The 22,868-nt window shown below is 49.6% G+C and overlaps 1 protein-coding gene across 1 annotated transcript in view; it reads right to left on the bottom strand.

The window, feature by feature from the left end:
• The window catches only part of LOC109871464 (myomegalin), a 126,891-nt gene extending 104,411 nt beyond the window's left edge, over positions 1 to 22,480 (bottom strand). The window contains exon 1 of the mRNA XM_031807362.1: positions 22,286 to 22,480. Coding sequence (XP_031663222.1) covers positions 22,286 to 22,332 — 47 coding nt within the window. The 5' untranslated portion in view covers positions 22,333 to 22,480. The remainder of the gene's footprint in view (positions 1 to 22,285) is intronic.
• Between the last annotated feature and the right edge of the window lie 388 nt (positions 22,481 to 22,868).

Raw genomic sequence — 22,868 nt, 5'->3', positions numbered from 1 at the left:
CCTTTAGGGACCGCTCTAACAGCACCTTTAGGGACAGCTCTAACAGCACCTTTAGGGACAGCTCTAACAGCACCTTTAGGGACAGCTCTAACAGCACCTTTAGGGACAGCTCTAACAGCACCTTTAGGGACAGCTCTAACAGCACCTTTAGGGACAGCTCTAACAGCACCTTTAGGGACAGCTCTAACAGCACCTTTAGGGACAGCACCTTTAGGGACAGCTCTAACATCACCTTTAGGGACAGCACCTTTAGGGACAGCTCTAACAGCACCTTTAGAGACAGCTCTAACAGCACCTTTAGGGACAGCTCTAACAGCACCTTTAGGGACAGCTCTAACGGCACCTTTAGGGACAGCTCTAACAGCACCTTTAGGGACAGCTCTAACAACACCTTTAGGGACAGCTCTAACAGCACCTTTAGGGACCGCTCTAACAGCACCTTTAGGGACAGCTCTAACAGCACCTTTAGGGACAGCTCTAACAGCACCTTTAGGGACAGCTCTAACAGCACCTTTAGGGACAGCTCTAACAGCACCTTTAGGGACAGCTGTAACAGCACCTTTAGGGACAGCTGTAACAGCACCTTTAGGGACAGCTCTAACAGCACCTTTAGGGACAGCTCTAACAGCACCTTTAGGGACAGCTCTAACAGCACCTTTAGGGACAGCACCTTTAGGGACAGCTCTAACAGCACCTTTAGGGACAGCTCTAACAGCACCTTTAGGGACAGCTCTAACAACACCTTTAGGGACAGCTCTAACAACACATTTAGGGACAGCACCTTTAGGGACAGCTCTAACAGCACCTTTAGGGACAGCTCTAACAGCACCTTTAGGGACAGCTCTAACAGCACCTTTAGGGACAACACCTTTAGGGACAGCTCTAACAGCACCTTTAGGGACAGCTCTAACAACACCTTTAGGGACAACACCTTTAGGGACAGCTCTAACAGCACCTTTAGGGACAGCTCTAACAGCACCTTTAGGAACAGCTCTAACAACACCTTTAGGGACAGCACCTTTAGGGACAGCTCTAACAGCACATTTAGGGACAGCTCTAACAGCACCTTTAGGGACAGCTCTAACAGCACCTTTAGGGACATCTCTAACAGCACCTTTAGGGACATCTCTAACAGCACCTTTAGAGACAGCTCCAACAACACCTTTAGGGACAACACCTTATAGGGACAGCTCTAACAACACCTTTAGGGACAGCTCTAACAACACCTTTAGGGACAGCTCTAACAGCACCTTTAGGGACAGCTCTAACAGCACCTTTAGGGACAGCTCTAACAGCACCTTTAGGGACAGCTCTAACAACACCTTTAGGGACAGCTCTAACAACACCTTTAGGGACAGCTCTAACAGCACCTTTAGGGACAGCACCTTTAGGGACAGCTCTAACAGCACCTTTAGGGACAGCTCTAACAGCACCTTTAGGGACAGCTCTAACAGCACCTTTAGGGACAGCTCTAACAGCACCTTTAGGGACAGCTCTAACAACACCTTTAGGGACAGCTCTAACAGCACCTTTAGGGACAGCTCTAACAGCACATTTAGGGACAGCTCTAACAGCACCTTTAGGGACAGCTCTAACAACACCTTTAGGGACAGCTCTAACAGCACCTTTAGGGACAGCTCTAACAGCACCTTTAGGGACAGCTGTAACAGCACCTTTAGGGACAGCTCTAACAGCACCTTTAGGGACAGCTCTAACAGCACCTTTAGGGACAGCTCTAACAGCACCTTTAGGGACAGCTCTAACAGCACCTTTAGGGACAGCACCTTTAGGGACAGCTCTAACAGCACCTTTAGGGACAGCTCTAACAGCACCTTTAGGGACAGCTCTAACAACACCTTTAGGGACAGCTCTAACAACACATTTAGGGACAGCACCTTTAGGGACAGCTCTAACAGCACCTTTAGGGACAGCTCTAACAGCACCTTTAGGGACAGCTCTAACAGCACCTTTAGGGACAGCACCTTTAGGGACAGCTCTAACAGCACCTTTAGGGACAGCTCTAACAACACCTTTAGGGACAGCACCTTTAGGGACAGCTCTAACAGCACCTTTAGGGACAGCTCTAACAGCACCTTTAGGAACAGCTCTAACAACACCTTTAGGGACAGCACCTTTAGGGACAGCTCTAACAGCACATTTAGGGACAGCTCTAACAGCACCTTTAGGGACAGCTCTAACAGCACCTTTAGGGACATCTCTAACAGCACCTTTAGGGACATCTCTAACAGCACCTTTAGAGACAGCTCCAACAACACCTTTAGGGACAGCACCTTTAGGGACAGCTCTAACAGCACCTTTAGGGACAGCTCTAACAACACCTTTAGGGACAGCACCTTTAGGGACAGCTCTAACAGCACCTTTAGGGACAGCTCTAACAGCACCTTTAGGGACAGCTCTAACAGCACCTTTAGGGACAGCTCTAACAACAGCTTTAGGGACAGCACCTTTAGGGACAGCTCTAACAGCACATTTAGGGACAGCTCTAACAGCACCTTTAGGGACAGCTCTAACAGCACCTTTAGGGACATCTCTAACAGCACCTTTAGAGACAGCTCCAACAACACCTTTAGGGACAACACCTTATAGGGACAGCTCTAACAACACCTTTAGGGACAGCTCTAACAACACCTTTAGGGACAGCTCTAACAGCACCTTTAGGGACAGCTCTAACAGCACCTTTAGGGACAGCTCTAACAGCACCTTTAGGGACAGCTCTAACAACACCTTTAGGGACAGCTCTAACAGCACCTTTAGGGACAGCACCTTTAGGGACAGCTCTAACAGCACCTTTAGGGACAGCTCTAACAGCACCTTTAGGGACAGCTCTAACAGCACCTTTAGGGACAGCTCTAACAGCACCTTTAGGGACAGCTCTAACAACACCTTTAGGGACAGCTCTAACAGCACATTTAGGGACAGCTCTAACAGCACCTTTAGGGACAGCTCTAACAGCACCTTTAGGGACAGCTCTAACAGCACCTTTAGGGACAGCTCTAACAGCACATTTAGGGACAGCTCTAACAGCACCTTTAGGGACAGCTCTAACAGCACCTTTAGGGACAGCTCTAACAGCACCTTTAGGGACAGCTCTAACAGCACCTTTAGGGACAGCTCTAACAACTATTTGAAACTCCTCAGGAGTGAATGTAACGTGTGTTCTCATGAATTTTGGATAATCATATAGTTGTCCATCATTATTCAATAATTGTTTAACCCAGATAATGCTGCTGTCAAACCAGTTCTGTAATAACAAAGACTTGTTTTTGTAATTTATGTCTTTATTATTCAGATTCAGATTGTAAATCTATGTGGGGGAAAATTGTTTGTATATAAGGTTCTAACACGTTTCAGGTAAGACCTAGATGCAGAAGTAACAGAAGTTTATTACTAATACAGGGGCAGGCAAAACAATAGGTCAGGGGCAGGCAGAGGTCCAGATAGGGTTCAAAAGGTCCAGAACGGCAGGCAGTCTCAGGGTCAGAGCAGGCAGGGGTCAATAATCCAGAGTGGTGTGGCAAGGTACAGAACGGTAGGCAGGCTCAGGGTCAGGGCAGGCAGAAAGGTCAAAACTAGAAAACAGGAACTAGAACAGACAGGAGCAAGGGGAAAACCGCTGGTAGATTTCATGAGACAAAATGAACTGGCAACAGACAAACAGAGAACACAGGTATAAATACACTGGGGATAATGCGAAGATGGGCAATACCTGGAGGGGGGTGGAGACAAGCACAAATACAGGTGAAACAGATCAGGGTGTGACAGGTTCCAAGTTAGAAGTACTTGTTTATGATAGATAGCAAGCTTAATAGGGATCTTGCCCACATCAAAGTTGCATTTGAATAAGAATTCTAGACCACCAATCTGTTGGAATATTAAATTAGTTTTATATCCATTTGATCTTGAAGATTATATTAGAGGTGCTAAAGTCCAGAACATATAACCACTTTTCTTAAATAATGAGGTTTATTCCTCCATATGAAGTTAAATAATTTAGTATCAACAATTTTAGAAGAACGTCCAAGGCAAGGGAGGTATAAACTCATCTGGACAGACCTTCAGATTTTGACAAAAGTACATGTCCAGATAAAGAAATATATCTTAATAACCAGAAGTTAAATCTCTTTTCAATTTTCTCTACAATAGGAGAGACATTTAAATTGGCCCGCTCTTTCTGAACTTTGCTAACTTTTAGATATGTGATCACAACGTTTACAGGGATATTACATACTGAGGTTAAGTCACATCTTTTCAACGCAAATAATTCACATTTCCTAATATTCAGATAAACTTGATTCATGTGAGAAGGCATCATTATGATCTGTATCTCTTTATCTTGCGTATCTGAATATGTCACACCCTGATCTGTTTCACCTGTCTTGTGCTTGTCTCCACCCCCTCCAGTTGTCGCCCATTTCCTCCATTATTCCCTGTGCATTTATACCTGTGTTCTCTGTTTGTCTGTTGCCAGTTCGTCTTGTCTCGTGAAGCCTACCAGCGGTTTTCCCCTACTCCTGTTCTCTCTAGTCCCTGTTTTCTAGTTTTCCCGGGTTTTGACCATTCTACCTGCCCTGACCTGAGCCTGCCTGCCTATCTGTACCTTACTGACTCTGCCCTGGATTACTAACCTCAACCTGCTCTTGACCTGTTGTTTGCCTGCCCCCAGTTTTGTCAATAAACATCTATGATTCGAAATGTCTGCATGTGGGTCTTATACTGAGTCTGACCCAGCAGACTTGGACCAGCACCGCAATGCACACTTCTCCCAAGGAGCCACCATTGGGAGACAGGAGCAGTTACTTCGAGGTCTTATGGAAGGATTCCAGACCTTGGTGGAACGCCACAACCAAGCTTTCCATACATTGCTGGAGCAAGTCCATGTATTGTCTATTAGACAGCCAGCCCCTGCCATTACCTCCCAACCTCTCAGTAACCCCGCTGTCAGCAGCGCATCCCCCCCCCAGCCAACCCCGGCTTCCCGAGAACCCTGCTTACCTCCTCTGGAACGGTCCGCTGGAGATTCAGGGACATGTGGGGCATTTCTCTATCAGTGCTCCCTCATCTTTGAGCTAAAGCCCTTGTCTCTTCCCTTGGACCGCTCAAAGGTAGCGTACCTTATAACAGTGATGTCCGGGTGGGCTCTAGCCTGGGCTACCCCAGTTTGGGAGCAACATGCCACCGTGTGTTTCAGTCTAGAGGAGTTCATGGTGGAGGTGAAGAAGATGTTTGAGTCTCTGTGTTCAGAGAGAAAGCCTGCTCGAAAGCTACTCCCGCGACGCCAAGACTCCAGTAGTGTGGCAGACTATGCGGTCGATATGGCCATTGAGAGTGCCTGGAACCTGGAAGCCCTGTTCGACACATTCCTTCACGGGTTATCGGAGGAGGTGAAAGACGAGCTCGCAAACCGGGAGCTGCCCATCGATCTTGACCCTCTCATCGCCTTGAACATCCAGATTGATGGGCAACTACAGGAGGACTGTAGGAGGAACTGTAGGAGGAATCCCGGAAGTCCTTGACGTCTACATTTCAGCAAGAATCCGAGGTTACCCGAGTTCACCCGGGAATCACAGAGGTCTGATGACTCGCCTCCTCCAGAGCCTATGCAACTTGGCAGAGCTAGATTGTCTCAAGCCGAACCGTTACACATACTGAACACCAAGAGCTGTCTGTATTGTGGGACTACAGGTCATTACATTTCTACCTATCCTGTAAAAAGACCCGGCTCATCAGGAGGTATGAGTACGCTGGTGGGCATTACTGAGAATGTCCAGTCTCCCCTTACTCATACCCCTCTCCATGTCATCCTGCTGTGGGGTGACCGGTCCAAATCTCTTCGGGTACTCATTGATTCTGGGGCAGATGAGAGTTTTATGGATGTTACCCCACTCAACCCCTCTCCATTCCCATGGATGTCAGAGCGCTGAATGGGCGTTTGATTGGCAGAGTCACCCACAACACGGTCCCTATCAACCTGCGAGTGTCAGGCAACCACTGCGAGTCGATCCAGTTTCTACTTATCAAATCCCCTAAGGTACCCGTGGGGTTGGGGTTTTCATGGCTCCAGAAACACAATCTCCTTGATGACTGGACTGTGGATTCGATCAAGGGTTGGAGACCGTTTTTCCATGCTCATTGCTTGAAGTCGGCGCAGCCTGCCCCGGACCTCTCCGCCGTTCCCGCGGAATACCAGGACTTCTGGAAGGTTTTCAGCCACCTCCCTTCCTCCGCATCTGCCCTATGACTGCGCCATCGACCTTCTCCCGGGCACTACACTGCCTGGAGAGTGGCTTTATTACCTGTCAGGTCCTTACGGTGGTCGGACCTTACTGACTCTGCCCTGGATTTACTGACCTCTGCCTGCCCTTGACCTGTCATTTATCTGCCCCCGGTTTTGTTCTGATTTGTCCGCATTTCTTTCCCATCGATGACCACTCTTGCACCAACAAACTATGCAGTTTCCCTACCTTTCGAGCTACAACCACCATGGCCACAGTTTCTCCTGTGTCACTAAGGTCAGATCATCCAGGAACCTCAATTTTTGCTTGATGAAGAACTCCCCATTCTTCATTCCTGGATCTGTTGGTAAACTGTATGATGGTTGTCCTTGGTCTCTTGTCATTATCCTTGAGTCTTCCCAAACGATGAACGATGTCCACATTTTCCTGAAGTTTGGCTTTTGATTCAGAAATGACAACTCCACAGATGTCAACAACTCTGCATTTGATGTCCTCACCTGCCTGCTCTGGAATTTTCTTGGAGCCTAGTTTTTGAGCTAGCTAGCTGATCTAGTGTTGTCGCTAACTTAATAGTTTTAGAGGTGAATAACTTTCAGAAAGTAATCATTTACTTTGGTAAACAAACTAAACCATATTCATACGGGTTTTATGACCTTAGAAATGACCGAATGGTCATATTTGGGTGAGGAAATCCAATAATTCCTTCAGCTACCAAAAAAAACACATTTGAACTGACCGCCATCTTGCACGCGCCCTTGGCAAGAACCTTAATATGATGGTGGCCTGATGGTGGCCCACTGGCCCTGCTGCTGATGGGTAAACAAAAGGCAGTTGCTGCAGATCAGACTTTTGGGAGAAGGGTTCAACTGCAGCATGCAATTTGGGGCATTCCTGCATGTGGGCATTAGTCACATGGGCATTCCTGAACAACAGTAAAAAGACAGGCTATATACAGTAGTGAGACTATAAAAGTAGCGAGGCTACATACAGACACCAGGTCAGGCTGATTGAGGTAGTATGCACATGTAGATATGATTAAAGTGACTATGCATACTGTATATGATGAACAGAGAGTAGCAGTAGCGTAAAAGAGAGGTTGGCAGGTGGTGGGTGGGACACAATGCAGATAGCCCGGTTAGCCAATGTGCGGGAGCACTTGTTGGTCGGCCCAATTGAGGTAGTATGTACATGAATGTATAGTTAAAGTGACTATGCATATATGATAAACAGAGAGTAGCAGCAGTGTAAAAAGAGGGGCTGGGGGGGTGGCACATAATGCAAATAGTCCGGGAGGCCATTTGATTACCTGTTCAGGAGTTTTATGGCTTAGGGGTAAAAACTGTTGAGAAGCCTCTTTGTCCTAGACTTGGCACTCCGGTACTGCTTGCCATGCGGTAGTAGAGAGAACAGTCTATGACTGGGGTGGCTGGGGTCTTTGACAATTTTTAGGGCCTTCCTCTGATACTGCCTGGTGTAGAGGTCCTGGATGGCAGGCAGCTTAGCCCCAGTGATGTACTGGGCCGTACTAACTACCCTCTGTAGTGCCTTGTGGTCAGAGGCCAAGCAATTGCCATACCAGGCAGTGATGCAACCATGCTGTCGATGTTGCAGCTGTAGAACCTTTTGAGGATCTCAGGACCGATGCCAAATCTTTTTAGTTTCCTGAGGGGGAATAGGCTTTGTCGTGCCCTCTTCACGACTGTCTTGGTGTGTTTGGACCATGTTAGTTTGTTGTTTATGTCGACACCAAGGAACTTGAAGCTCTCAACCTTCTCCACTAGAGCCCCGTCAATGAGAATGGGGGAGTGCACGGTCCTCCTTTTCCTGTAGTCCACAATCATCTCCTTAGTCTTGATTACGTTGAGGGATAGGTTGTTATTCTGGCACCACAGCCAGGTCTCCGACTTCCTCCCTATAGTCTGTCTCTTCGTTGTCGGTGATCAGGCCTACCACTGTTGTGTCGTTTGCAAACTTAATGATGGTGTTGGAGTCATGCCTGGCCATGCAGTCGTGGGTGAACAGGGAGTACAGGAGGGGACTGAGCTCGCACCCCTGGGGAGTTCCAGTGTTGAGGATCAGCGTGGCAGATGTGTTGCTACCTACCCTCAGCACCTGGGGGCGGCCCGTCAGGAAGTCCAGGATCCAGTTGCAGAGGGAGGTGTTTAGTCCCAGGATCCTTAGCTTAGTGATGAGCTCTGTGGGTACTATGGTGTTGAACGCTGAGCTGTAGTCAATGAATAGCATTCTCACATAAGTGTTCCTTTTATCCAGGTGGGAAAGAGCAGTGTGGAGTGCAATAGAGATTGCATCATCTGTGGATCTGTTTGGGCGGTATGCAAATTGGAGTGGGTCTAGTGTTTCTGGGATAATGGTGTTGATGTGAGCCATAACCTACCTTTCAAATCACTTCATGGCTACGGACGTGAGTGCTACGGGTTGGTAGTCATTCAGGCAGGTTGCCTTTGTGTTCTTGGGCACAGGGACTATGGTGGTCTGCTTGAAACATGTTGGTATTACAGACTTAATCAGGGACATGTTGAAAATGTCAGTGAAGTCACCTGCCAGTTGGTCAGCACATGTCCGGAGCACACGTCCTGGTAATCCGTCTGGCCCCGCAGCCTTGTGTATGTTGAACTGTTTAAAGGTCTTACTCACATCGGCTACGGAGAGGGTGATCACACAGTCGCCTGGAACAGCTGATGCTCTCATGCATACCTCAGTGTTGTTTGCCTCGAAGCGAGAATAGAAGTGATTTAGCTCGTCTGGTAGGCTTGTGTCACTGGGCAGCTCGGGGCTGTTTTTCCCTTTGTAGTCTGTAATAGTTTGCAAGCCCTGCCACATAAGACGAGCGTCGGAGCCGGTGTAGAATGATTCAATCTTAGCAATGTATTGACGCTTTGCCTGTTTGATGGTTCGTCGCAGGGCATAGCAGGAATTCTTATAAGCGTCAACTCTACCCTTTAGCTCAGTGTGAATGTCGCCTGTAATCCATGGCTCCTGGTTGGGGTATGTACAGTCACTGTGGGGACGACGTCCTCGATGCACAATTGATAAAGCCAGTGACTGATGTGGTGTACTCCTCAATGCCATCGGAAGAACCCCGGAACATATTCCAATCTGTGCTGCAAAACAGTCCTGTAGTTTAGCATCTGCTTCATCTGACCACTTTTTATAGACCGTGTCACTGGTGCTTCCTGTTTTAATTTTTGCTTGTAAGCAGGAATCAGGAGGAAAGAGTTGTGGTCGGCTTTACCAAATGGAGGGCGAGGGAGAGGTTTGTATGCGTCTCTGTGTGTGAAGTACAGGTGATCTAGAATTGTCTTCCCTCTGGTTGCTCATTTAACATGTTGATGGAAATTTGGTTTAAGTTTCCCTGCATTAAAGTCTCTGGCCACTAGGAGCGCCGCCTCTGGGTGAGTGGTTTCCTGTTTGCTTATTTCCTTATACAGCTGACTGAGTGCGGTCTTTGTGCCAGCATCTGTCTGTGGTGATAAATAAACAGCCACAAAAAGTATAGCTTAAAACTCGTTAGGCAAGTAGTGTGGCCTGCATTTTATCACAATATACTCTACTTCAGGCAAGCAAAATCTAGACTTCCTTAGATTTCAGGCTCCAGCTGTTGTTAACAAATATGCGCAGACCGCCCCCCTCGTCTTACCGGAGTGTGCTGTTCTATCTTTCCGGTGCATTTATCCCGCTAGCTGAATATCCACGTTGTCATTCAGCCACGATTCCGTGAAATATAGGATATTACAGTTTTTGATATCCTGTTGGTAGAAAATTCGTGATCGTACCTCGTCTAGTTTAATGAACCATAAACAATTAACTAACATGCACCTGTGGAACGGCAATTAAGACACTAACAGCTTACAGACGGTAGGCAATTATGGTCACAATTATGAAAACTTAGGACACTAAAGAGGCCTTTCTACTGACTCTGAAATACACCAAAAGAAAGATGCCCAGGGTCCCTGCTCATCTGCGTGAACATGCCTTAGGCATGCTGCAAGGAGGCATGAGGACTGCAGATGTGGCCAGGGCAAAAAATTGCAATGTCCGTACTGTGAGACGCCTAAGACAGCGCTACAGGGAGACAGGACGGACAGCTGATCGTCCTCGCAGTGGCAGACCACGTGTAACAACACCTACACAGGATCGGTACATCCAAACATCACACCTGCGGGACAGGTACAGGATGGCAACAACAACTGCCCGAGTTACACCAGGAATGCACAATCCCTCCATCAGTGCTTAGACTGTCCGCATTAGGCTGAGAGAGGCTGGACTGAGGGCTTGTAGGCCTGTTGTAAGGCAGGTCCTCACCAGACATCACTGGCAACAACATCGCCTATGGGCACAAACCCACCGTCGCTGGACCAGACAGGCCTGGCAAAAAGTGCTCTTCACTGACGAGTTGCAGTTTTGTCTCACCAGGGGTAATGGTTGGATTCGCGTTTATCTTCGAAGGAATGAGCTTTACACCAAATCAAATCGAAAGTTATTGGTCACATACACATGGTTAGCAGATGTTAATGCGAGCGTAGCCAAATGCTTGTGCTTCTAGTTCCGACCGTGCAGTAATATCTAACAAGTAATCTAACAATTTCACAACAACTACCTTATACACACAAGTTTAAAGGAATGAATAAGAATATGTACATATAAATATATGGATGAGTGATGGCCGTGCAGAATAGCCAAGATGCAGTAGATGGTATAGAGTACAGTATATACATATGAGATGAGTAATGTAGGGTATATAAACATATAAAGTGGCATTGTTTAAAGTGACTAGTGATACATTTATTACTTCCAATTTTTTATCATTAAAGTGGCTAGAGATTTGAGTCAGTATGTTGGCAGCAGCCACTCAATGTTGGCTGTTTAACAGTCTGATGGCCTTGAGATAGAAGCTGTTTATCAGTCTCTCGGTCCCAGCTTGGATGCACCTGTACTGACCTCGCCTTCTGGATGATAGCGGGGTGAACAGGCAGTGGGTCGTGTGGTTGTTGTCCTTGATGATCTTTTTGGCCTTCCTGTGACATCCGATGGTATAGGTGTCCTGGAGGGCAGATAGTTTGCCCCCGGTGATGCGTTGTGCAGACCTCACTACCCTCTGGAGAGCCTTACAGTTGTGGGCAGAGCAGTTGCCGTACCAGGCGGTGATACAGCCCGACAGGATGCTCTCGATTGTGCAGATCTGTAGAAGTTTGTGAGTATTTTTTGTGCTGTTGCGCCTTCTTCACCATGCTGTCTGTGTGGGTGTACCATTTCAGTTTGTCTGTGATGTGTACGCCAAGGAACTTAAAACTTTCCACCTTCTCCACTACTGTCCCGTCGATGTGGATAGGGGGGTGCTCCCCCTGCTGTTTCCTGAAGACCACGATCACCTCCTTTGTTTTGTTGATGTTGAGTGTGAGGTTATTTTCCTGACACCACACTCCGAGGGATCTCACCTCCTCTCTGTAGGCCGTCTTGTCGTTGTTGGTAATTAAGCATACCACTGTAGTGTCGTCTGCAAACTTGATGATTGAGGCGTAAATGGCCACGCAATCATGGGTGAACAGGGAGTACAGGAGAGGGCTGAGAACGCTTGTGGGGCCCCTGTGTTGAGGATCAGCGGTGTGGAGATATTGTTTCCTACCCTCAGAAAGTCCAGGACCCAGTTGCACAGGGCGGGGTCGAGACCCAGGGTCTTGAGCTAAATGACGAGTTTGGCCCTCTTGGCCCTCTTGAAGCATGTGGGAACAGCAGACTAGGATAGGGATTGATTGAATATGTCCGTAAACACTCCAGCAAGCTGGTCTGTGCATGCTCTGAGGACGCGACTATGGATGCCGTCTGGGCAGGCAGCCTTGCGAGGGTTAACACGTTTAAATGTTTTACTCACATTGGCTGCAGTGAAGGAGAGCCTGCAGGTTTTGGTAGCGGGCCATATCAGTGGCACTGTATTGTTCTCAAAGCGAGCAAAGAAGTTGTTTCATTTTTCTGGGAGCAAGACATCAGTGTTCGCGACAGGGTTTTAGTTTTCTGTACTCTGGAGCGGGATCGATTTGGAGGTGGAAGGTCCGTCATGGTCTGGGGCGATCTGTCACAGCATCATCGGACTGAGTTTGTTGTCATTGCAGGCAATCTCAATGCTGTGCGTTACAGGGAAGACATCCTCCTACTTCATGTGATACCCTTCCTGCAGGCTCATCCTGACATGACCCTCCAGCATGACAATGCCACCAGCCAAACTGCTCGTTCTGTGCGTGATTTCCTGCAAGACAGGAATGTCAGTGTTCTGCTATGGCCAACGAAGAGCCCGGATCTCAATCCCATTGAGCACGTCTGGGACCTGTTGGATCGGAGGGTGAGGGCTAGGGCCATTCCCCCCAGAAATGTCCGGGAACTTGCAGGTGCCTTGGTGGAAGAGTGGGGTAACATCTCACAGCAAGAACTGGCAAATATGGTGCAGTCCATGAGAAGGAGATGCACTGCAGTGCTTAATGCATCTGGTGGCCACACCAGATACTGACTGTTGCTTTTGATTATGACCCCCCCCCACCCTTTGTTCAGGGGCGTTTTATTCAATTTCTGTTCGTCACTTGTCTGTGGAACTTGTTCAGATATGCTTAATTTGTTGAATCTTATGTTCATACAAATATTTACACATGTTTAGTTTGCTGAAAATAAACGCAGTTGACAGTGAGAAGCATTTATTTATAAGAGTCTATAAAAGCATGCCATAGTTATGGAATGCCGTTTGGGTCTTTACTTGTCAAAAAAGATACACGTAAAATAAGCTTTTAATTTGACACGTCAAATAACAAAATTGTATTATAGAATGTTGTGTGTGATGAATTTGCACGTGCAAACCAAGCGCCACCACTACTATCAGAGGCTGTACAAAAAGTTTGCAAACAAGCACCCACTGGCCACGAAGGATGTGTTTACAATACCGTGTTGGTAATAAGGCATTATTTGTTCGACCGCAACTTCTTTGCTATTTAGCTAGCTTTAGCCTAGTTAGCACCAATACAACTTATCGTTTTGATGTGTTTTTTGGGGAAGAACATTGTTTGCATCAGATCCATCAGCTAGTTAACTTTTTTACGACCAGCACTGTCCAGAGCTAGGGGAAGACAGCACTGTCCAGAGCTAGGAGAAGGCAGCACTGTCCAGAGATTGGGGAAGGCAGCACTGTCCAGAGCTAGGGGAAAACAGCACTGTCCAGAGCTAGGGGAAGACAGCACTGTCCAGAGCTAGGAGAAGGCAGCACTGTCCAGAGATTGGGGAAGGCAGCACTGTCCAGAGCTAGGGGAAGACAGCACTGTCAAGAGCTAGGGGAAAACAGCACTGTCCAGAGCTAGGGGAAAACAGCACTGTCCAGAGCTAGGGGAAAACAGCACTGTCCAGAGCTAGGGGAAAACAGCACTGTCCAGAGCTAGGGGAAGACAGCACTGTCCAGAGCTAGGGGAAAACAGCACTGTCCAGAGATTGGGGAAGGCAGCACTGTCCAGAGCTAGGGGAAAACAGCACTGTCCAGAGATTGGGGAAGGCAGCACCGTCCAGAGATTGGGGAAGACAGCACTGTCCAGAGCTAGGGGAAAACAGCACTGTCCAGAGATTGGGGAAGACAGCACTGTCCAGAGCTAGGGGAAAACAGCACTGTCCAGAGATTGGGGAAGGCAGCACTGTCCAGAGCTAGGGGAAAACAGCACTGTCCAGAGCTAGGGGAAGACAGCACTGTCCAGAGCTAGGGGAAAACAGCACTGTCCAGAGATTGGGGAAGGCAGCACTGTCCAGAGCTTGGGGAAAACAGCACTGTCCAGAGCTAGGGGAAGACAGCACTGTCCAGAGATTGGGGAAGGCAGCACTGTCCAGAGATTGGGGAAGACAGCACTGTCCAGAGCTAGGGGAAAACAGCACTGTCCAGAGATTGGGGAAGACAGCACTGTCCAGAGCTAGGGGAAGACAGCACTGTCCAGAGATTGGGGAAGGCAGCACTGTCCAGAGCTAGGGGAAAACAGCACTGTCCAGAGCTAGGGGAAGACAGCACTGTCCAGAGCTAGGGGAAAACAGCACTGTCCAGAGCTAGGGGAAGGCAGCACTGTCCAGAGCTAGGGGAAGGCAGCACTGTCCAGAGATTGGGAGGCAGCACTGTCCAGAGATTGGGGAAGACAGCACTGTCCAGAGCTTGGGGAAGACAGCACTGTCCAGAGCTAGGAGAAGACAGCACTGTCCAGAGATTGGGGAAGACAGCACTGTCCAGAGATTGGGGAAAACAGAACTGTCCAGAGATTGGGGAAAACAGCACTGTCCAGAGCTAGGGGAAGACAGCACTGTCCAGAGCTAGGGGAAAACAGCACTGTCCAGAGCTAGGGGAAAACAGCACTGTCCAGAGCTAGGGGAAAACAGCACTGTCCAGAGATTGGGGAAGGCAGCACTGTCCAGAGCTAGGGGAAGGCAGCACTGTCCAGAGCTAGGGGAAGGCAGCACTGTCCAGAGATTGGGAGGCAGCACTGTCCAGAGATTGGGGAAAACAGCACTGTCCAGAGATTGGGGAAGGCAGCACTGTCCAGAGCTAGGGGAACACAGCACTTTCCAGAGCTAGGGGAAAACAGCACTGTCCAGAGCTAGGGGAAAACAGCACTGTCCAGAGATTGGGGAAGGCAGCACTGTCCAGAGCTTGGGGAAAACAGCACTGTCCAGAGCTAGGGGAAGACAGCACTGTCCAGAGATTGGGGAAGGCAGCACTGTCCAGAGATTGGGGAAGACAGCACTGTCCAGAGCTAGGGGAAAACAGCACTGTCCAGAGATTGGGGAAGACAGCACTGTCCAGAGCTAGGGGAAGACAGCACTGTCCAGAGATTGGGGAAGGCAGCACTGTCCAGAGCTAGGGGAAAACAGCACTGTCCAGAGCTAGGGGAAGACAGCACTGTCCAGAGCTAGGGGAAAACAGCACTGTCCAGAGCTAGGGGAAGGCAGCACTGTCCAGAGCTAGGGGAAGGCAGCACTGTCCAGAGATTGGGAGGCAGCACTGTCCAGAGATTGGGGAAGACAGCACTGTCCAGAGCTTGGGGAAGACAGCACTGTCCAGAGCTAGGAGAAGACAGCACTGTCCAGAGATTGGGGAAGACAGCACTGTCCAGAGATTGGGGAAAACAGAACTGTCCAGAGATTGGGGAAAACAGCACTGTCCAGAGCTAGGGGAAGACAGCACTGTCCAGAGCTAGGGGAAAACAGCACTGTCCAGAGCTAGGGGAAAACAGCACTGTCCAGAGCTAGGGGAAAACAGCACTGTCCAGAGATTGGGGAAGGCAGCACTGTCCAGAGCTAGGGGAAGGCAGCACTGTCCAGAGCTAGGGGAAGGCAGCACTGTCCAGAGATTGGGAGGCAGCACTGTCCAGAGATTGGGGAAAACAGCACTGTCCAGAGATTGGGGAAGGCAGCACTGTCCAGAGCTAGGGGAACACAGCACTTTCCAGAGCTAGGGGAAAACAGCACTGTCCAGAGCTAGGGGAAAACAGCACTGTCCAGAGCTAGGGGAAAACAGCACTGTCCAGAGCTAGGGGAAAACAGCACTGTCCAGAGCTAGGGGAAAACAGCACTGTCCAGAGCTAGGGGAAAACAGCACTGTCCAGAGCTAGGGGAAAACAGCACTGTCCAGAGCTAGGGGAAAACAGCACTGTCCAGAGCTAGGGGAAAACAGCACTGTCCAGAGATTGGGGAAAACAGCACTGTCCAGAGATTGGGGAAGACAGCACTGTCCAGAGCTAGGGGAAGACAGCACTGTCCAGAGCTAGGGGAAAACAGCACTGTCCAGAGATTGGGGAAGGCAGCACTGTCCAGAGCTAGGGGAAGGCAGCACTGTCCAGAGATTGGGGAAAACAGCACTGTCCAGAGATTGGGGAAGACAGCACTGTCCAGAGCTAGGGGAAAACAGCACTGTCCAGAGATTGGGGAAGGCAGCACTGTCCAGAGCTAGGGGAAGGCAGCACTGTCCAGAGATTGGGGAAAATAGCACTGTCCAGAGATTGGGGAAGACAGCACTGTCCAGAGATTGGGGAAGGCAGCACTGTCCAGAGATTGGGGAAGGCAGCACTGTCCAGAGCTTGGGGAAGGCAGCACTGTCCAGAGCTTGGGGGAGACAGCACTGTCCAGAGATTGGGGAAGACAGCACTGTCCAGAGATTGGGGAAGACAGCACTGTCCAGAGATTGGGGAAGGCAGCACTGTCCAGAGATTGGGGAAGACAGCACTGTCCAGAGATTGGGGAAGACAGCACTGTCCAGAGATTGGGGAAGGCAGCACTGTCCAGAGATTGGGGAAGGCAGCACTGTCCAGAGCTAGGGGAAGACAGCACTGTCCAGAGATTGGGGAAGGCAGCACTGTCCAGAGCTAGGGGAAGACAGCACTGTCCAGAGATTGGGGAAGACAGCACTGTCCAGAGCTAGGGGAAGACAGCACTGTCCAGAGCTAGGGGAAAACAGCACTGTCCAGAGCTAGGGGAAAACAGCACTGTCCAGAGATTGGGGAAGGCAGCACTGTCCAGAGCTAGGGGAAAACAGCACTGTCCAGAGATTGGGGAAGGCAGCACTGTCCAGAGATTGGGGAAGGCAGCACTGTCCAGAGATTGGGGAAGGCAGCACTGTCCAGAGCTAGGGGAAGGCAGCACTGTCCAGAGATTGGGAGGCAGCACTGTCCAGAGATTGGGGAAGACAGCACTGTCCAGAGCTTGGGGAAGACAGCACTGTCCAGAGCTAGGGGAAGACAGCACTGTCCAGAGATTGGGGAAAACAGCACTGTCCAGAGATTGGGGAAGGCAGCACTGTCCAGAGCTAGGGGAACACAGCACTGTCCAGAGCTAGGGGAAAACAGCACTGTCCAGAGCTAGGGGAAAACAGCACTGTCCAGAGCTAGGGGAAAACAGCACTGTCCAGAGCTAGGGGAAAACAGCACTGTCCAGAGCTAGGGGAAAACAGCACTGTCCAGAGCTAGGGGAAAACAGCACTGTCCAGAGCTAGGGGAAAACAGCACTGTCCAGAGCTAGGGGAAAACAGCACTGTCCAGAGATTGGGGAAGGCAGCACTGTCCAGAGATTGGGGAAAACTGCACTGTCCAGAGCTAGGGGAAGACAGCACTGTCCAGAGCTTGGGGAAGGCAGCACTGTCCAGAGCTTGGGGGAGACAGCACTGTCCAGAGATTGGGGAAGACAGCACTGTCCAGAGATTGGGGAAGACAGCACTGTCCAGAGATTGGGGGAGACAGCACTGTCCAGAGATTGGGGAAGACAGCACTGTCCAGAGATTGGGGAAGGCAGCACTGTCCAGAGATTGGGGAAGGCAGCACTGTCCAGAGCTAGGGGAAGACAGCACTGTCCAGAGATTGGGGAAGGCAGCACTGTCCAGAGCTAGGGGAAGACAGCACTGTCCAGAGATTGGGGAAGACAGCACTGTCCAGAGCTAGGGGAAGACAGCACTGTCCAGAGCTAGGGGAAAACAGCACTGTCCAGAGATTGGGGAAGGCAGCACTGTCCAGAGCTAGGGGAAAACAGCACTGTCCAGAGATTGGGGAAGGCAGCACTGTCCAGAGATTGGGGAAGGCAGCACTGTCCAGAGATTGGGGAAGGCAGCACTGTCCAGAGCTAGGGGAAGGCAGCACTGTCCAGAGCTTGGGGAAGACAGCACTGTCCAGAGCTAGGGGAAGACAGCACTGTCCAGAGATTGGGGAAGACAGCACTGTCCAGAGATTGGGGAAAACAGCACTGTCCAGAGATTGGGGAAGGCAGCACTGTCCAGAGCTAGGGGAACACAGCACTGTCCAGAGCTAGGGGAAAACAGCACTGTCCAGAGCTAGGGGAAAACAGCACTGTCCAGAGCTAGGGGAAAACAGCACTGTCCAGAGCTAGGGGAAAACAGCACTGTCCAGAGCTAGGGGAAAACAGCACTGTCCAGAGCTAGGGGAAAACAGCACTGTCCAGAGCTAGGGGAAAACAGCACTGTCCAGAGATTGGGGAAGGCAGCACTGTCCAGAGCTTAGGGGAGACAGCACTGTCCAGAGATTGGGGAAGGCAGCACTGTCCAGAGATTGGGGAAAACAGCACTGTCCAGAGATTGGGGAAGACAGCACTGTCCAGAGCTAGGGGAAAACAGCACTGTCCAGAGATTGGGGAAGACAGCACTGTCCACAGCTAGGGGAAGACAGCACTGTCCAGAGCTAGGGGAAAACAGCACTGTCCAGAGATTGGGGAAGGCAGCACTGTCCAGAGCTAGGGGAAGGCAGCACTGTCCAGAGATTGGGGAAAACAGCACTGTCCAGAGATTGTGGAAGACAGCACTGTCCAGAGATTGGGGAAGGCAGCACTGTCCAGAGATTGGGGAAGGCAGCACTGTCCAGAGCTTGGGGAAGGCAGCACTGTCCAGAGCTTGGGGGAGACAGCACTGTCCAGAGATTGGGGAAGACAGCACTGTCCAGAGATTGGGGAAGACAGCACTGTCCAGAGATTGGGGGAGACAGCACTGTCCAGAGATTGGGGAAGACAGCACTGTCCAGAGATTGGGGAAGACAGCACTGTCCAGAGATTGGGGAAGACAGCACTGTCCAGAGATTGGGGAAGGCAGCACTGTCCAGAGATTGGGGAAGACAGCACTGTCCAGAGATTGGGGAAGACAGCACTGTCCAGAGATTGGGGAAGGCAGCACTGTCCAGAGATTGGGGAAGGCAGCACTGTCCAGAGATTGGGGAAGGCAGCACTGTCCAGAGCTAGGGGAAGACAGCACTGTCCAGAGATTGGGGAAGGCAGCACTGTCCAGAGCTAGGGGAAGACAGCACTGTCCAGAGCTAGGGGAAAACAGCACTGTCCAGAGCTAGGGGAAAACAGCACTGTCCAGAGATTGGGGAAGGCAGCACTGTCCAGAGCTAGGGGAACACAGCACTGTCCAGAGCTAGGGGAAAACAGCACTGTCCAGAGATTGGGGAAGACAGCACTGTCCAGAGCTAGGGGAAAACAGCACTGTCCAGAGATTGGGGAAGACAGCACTGTCCACAGCTAGGGGAAGACAGCACTGTCCAGAGCTAGGGGAAAACAGCACTGTCCAGAGATTGGGGAAGGCAGCACTGTCCAGAGCTAGGGGAAGGCAGCACTGTCCAGAGATTGGGGAAAACAGCACTGTCCAGAGATTGTGGAAGACAGCACTGTCCAGAGATTGGGGAAGGCAGCACTGTCCAGAGATTGGGGAAGGCAGCACTGTCCAGAGCTTGGGGAAGGCAGCACTGTCCAGAGCTTGGGGGAGACAGCACTGTCCAGAGATTGGGGAAGACAGCACTGTCCAGAGATTGGGGAAGACAGCACTGTCCAGAGATTGGGGGAGACAGCACTGTCCAGAGATTGGGGAAGACAGCACTGTCCAGAGATTGGGGAAGACAGCACTGTCCAGAGATTGGGGAAGACAGCACTGTCCAGAGATTGGGGAAGGCAGCACTGTCCAGAGATTGGGGAAGACAGCACTGTCCAGAGATTGGGGAAGACAGCACTGTCCAGAGATTGGGGAAGGCAGCACTGTCCAGAGATTGGGGAAGGCAGCACTGTCCAGAGATTGGGGAAGGCAGCACTGTCCAGAGCTAGGGGAAGACAGCACTGTCCAGAGATTGGGGAAGGCAGCACTGTCCAGAGCTAGGGGAAGACAGCACTGTCCAGAGCTAGGGGAAAACAGCACTGTCCAGAGCTAGGGGAAAACAGCACTGTCCAGAGATTGGGGAAGGCAGCACTGTCCAGAGCTAGGGGAAAACAGCACTGTCCAGAGATTGGGGAAGGCAGCACTGTCCAGAGATTGGGGAAGGCAGCACTGTCCAGAGATTGGGGAAGGCAGCACTGTCCAGAGCTAGGGGAAGGCAGCACTGTCCAGAGATTGGGAGGCAGCACTGTCCAGAGATTGGGGAAGACAGCACTGTCCAGAGCTTGGGGAAGACAGCACTGTCCAGAGCTAGGGGAAGACAGCACTGTCCAGAGATTGGGGAAGACAGCACTGTCCAGAGATTGGGGAAAACAGCACTGTCCAGAGATTGGGGAAGGCAGCACTGTCCAGAGCTAGGGGAACACAGCACTGTCCAGAGCTAGGGGAAAACAGCACTGTCCAGAGCTAGGGGAAAACAGCACTGTCCAGAGCTAGGGGAAAACAGCACTGTCCAGAGCTAGGGGAAAACAGCACTGTCCAGAGCTAGGGGAAAACAGCACTGTCCAGAGCTAGGGGAAAACAGCACTGTCCAGAGCTAGGGGAAAACAGCACTGTCCAGAGCTAGGGGAAAACAGCACTGTCCAGACATTGGGGAAGGCAGCACTGTCCAGAGCTTAGGGGAGACAGCACTGTCCAGAGATTGGGGAAGGCAGCACTGTCCAGAGCTAGGGGAAAACAGCACTGTCCAGAGATTGGGGAAGGCAGCACTGTCCAGAGCTAGGGGAAGGCAGCACTGTCCAGAGATTGGGGAAAACAGCACTGTCCAGAGATTGGGGAAGACAGCACTGTCCAGAGATTGGGGAAGGCAGCACTGTCCAGAGATTGGGGAAGGCAGCACTGTCCAGAGCTTGGGGAAGGCAGCACTGTCCAGAGATTGGGGAAGACAGCACTGTCCAGAGATTGGGGAAGACAGCACTGTCCAGAGATTGGGGAAGACAGCACTGTCCAGAGATTGGGGAAGGCAGCACTGTCCAGAGATTGGGGAAGACAGCACTGTCCAGAGATTGGGGAAGACATCACTGTCCAGAGATTGGGGAAGGCAGCACTGTCCAGAGATTGGGGAAAGCAGCACTGTCCAGAGCTAGGGGAAGACAGCACTGTCCAGAGATTGGGGAAGGCAGCACTGTCCAGAGCTAGGGGAAGACAGCACTGTCCAGAGCTAGGGGAAGACAGCACTGTCCAGAGCTAGGGAAAGACAGCACTCTCCAGAGCTTGGGGAAGAGCAGGTACACGAGACAACTTTACCAGCATCATAGCAATACTTATCAATTAATCATTGTGTCATTGAAATACAAGTGATAGTGTAATCAATGTGTAATAACTACGTAAAAAAGTAATGTCCCTGTTAAAGTATTATGTGACGTGCAGTCATATTCATGTTCTGATTGGTCAACAAGCTTATTTGACACGTCAAATAGTGTTATTTGACAGTTGACTTGTATTTTTTGACATGTAAAGACTCAAAAGGCGTACCATACATAGCATCCAAATGTTGACTCTATTGCACACCTCAAGGTGTCACGTGACTGGCAGGCTGAGATCGTCAATTCCCTTGGTCAGACGTTGCGTGCATCAACCAATGGTTGCGTGACACGTAATCAACTGTTTCATCGACTGACAGATTGCTATAACATATGATGTGGATTGCTGATATTTAAAATATCTATACAGGTGTTGTAAGATCTGGCAGGCATCGGCAACTCCTGGGCAGAGGAACGCGCCAATAGCCATCTGTCCAACATCAAACGATGTATGAGTAAGTAAATGTATCGAAAACCGTCCAAATCCTCTTCAGGTACTTGTTTTTTTATAAATGACTTATCTTTTTTGTGTACTATTATGCGCTTTGAGATTAGTTGAAAAGCTCTATATAAATTGAATGAATTATTATTAAATAAATATTACATGGCCTAATTAATGGCCTAAATTGTATAGGCCATAGCTTGGACACGCGAGTTTATGACAGGGTGTTCTTATTTCTACAAAATATTATCTCCACATAATGATCCCAATATTAAATGTACATGTAAATATACACACCTGAAAATGTTGTTCGGTTTGTAATAATAATAATAATAAAGGCCTTGTAGGCTATGTAAATCATCATAATAAATTATCGCAAGCTGGTTATTGTTGAGAACACAATTCCAGTTGATATTTTCGATTTTACCCTCAACGACCATTGTAATTGTGAAACCACCACCTTGGAAATTAAACTTTTATTCCGATAACAATAATATTAGACTGCATGCTATTCAATCATGCCACCATTCACATTCTCAAGCCCGAATCATAAGAACGACATTTTTACCTTTCAGACTCGCCCCAGGTCTGTTCTGGCAACGAGGTCCAATCCATATATTCCGTCAGTTAAAGGGTAACCTTGCGGGGAAACCCGAGCACATCATCCTGCCATTAAAGGTTTCGATAAAAACACGACATGGTTCTCCAACCATTACTGCGTTTGGAAGAGGCTGCACGCCTTGAAATGTGCCAAGGAGGCGGCAGGGGGGGGGGGGGGGGGGGGTATTGTCATACACACGACCCTCTACACCCCTCCTCCAGCTCAACATAAAAGTCGCAGTGTTGCCTCGAATGTTTCTAAGGTGTCTATGGGGTTTAGGAGAATAGGATGTTTTAGATAGAATGTCTGACAACAAGAATTTTCAGAATGGGCTACATATATTTTGAATGGGTAGATACAGTCAGTGGCGACCCGTCATTCAGGGCAGGTGGGGGTTAGCTAAAAAATACATAAATATTTTTTTGTTGTTGCCTGTTTTGCATGTTATTTTGGAAATAATACTTGTCACATATCTGTTTGCAAACAATGTAAATAATAATAATACAAGCATGTTCTCTTTTTTGTTTTCTTGAGTAAGGCAGCTCCAAAA

Source organism: Oncorhynchus kisutch, linkage group LG27 (assembly GCF_002021735.2).
Source record: "Oncorhynchus kisutch isolate 150728-3 linkage group LG27, Okis_V2, whole genome shotgun sequence".
Lineage (NCBI taxonomy): Eukaryota > Metazoa > Chordata > Actinopteri > Salmoniformes > Salmonidae > Oncorhynchus > Oncorhynchus kisutch.
The sequence above is the reverse complement of the archived record's forward strand: the minus strand, read 5'-3'. Positions and strand labels throughout refer to the sequence as shown.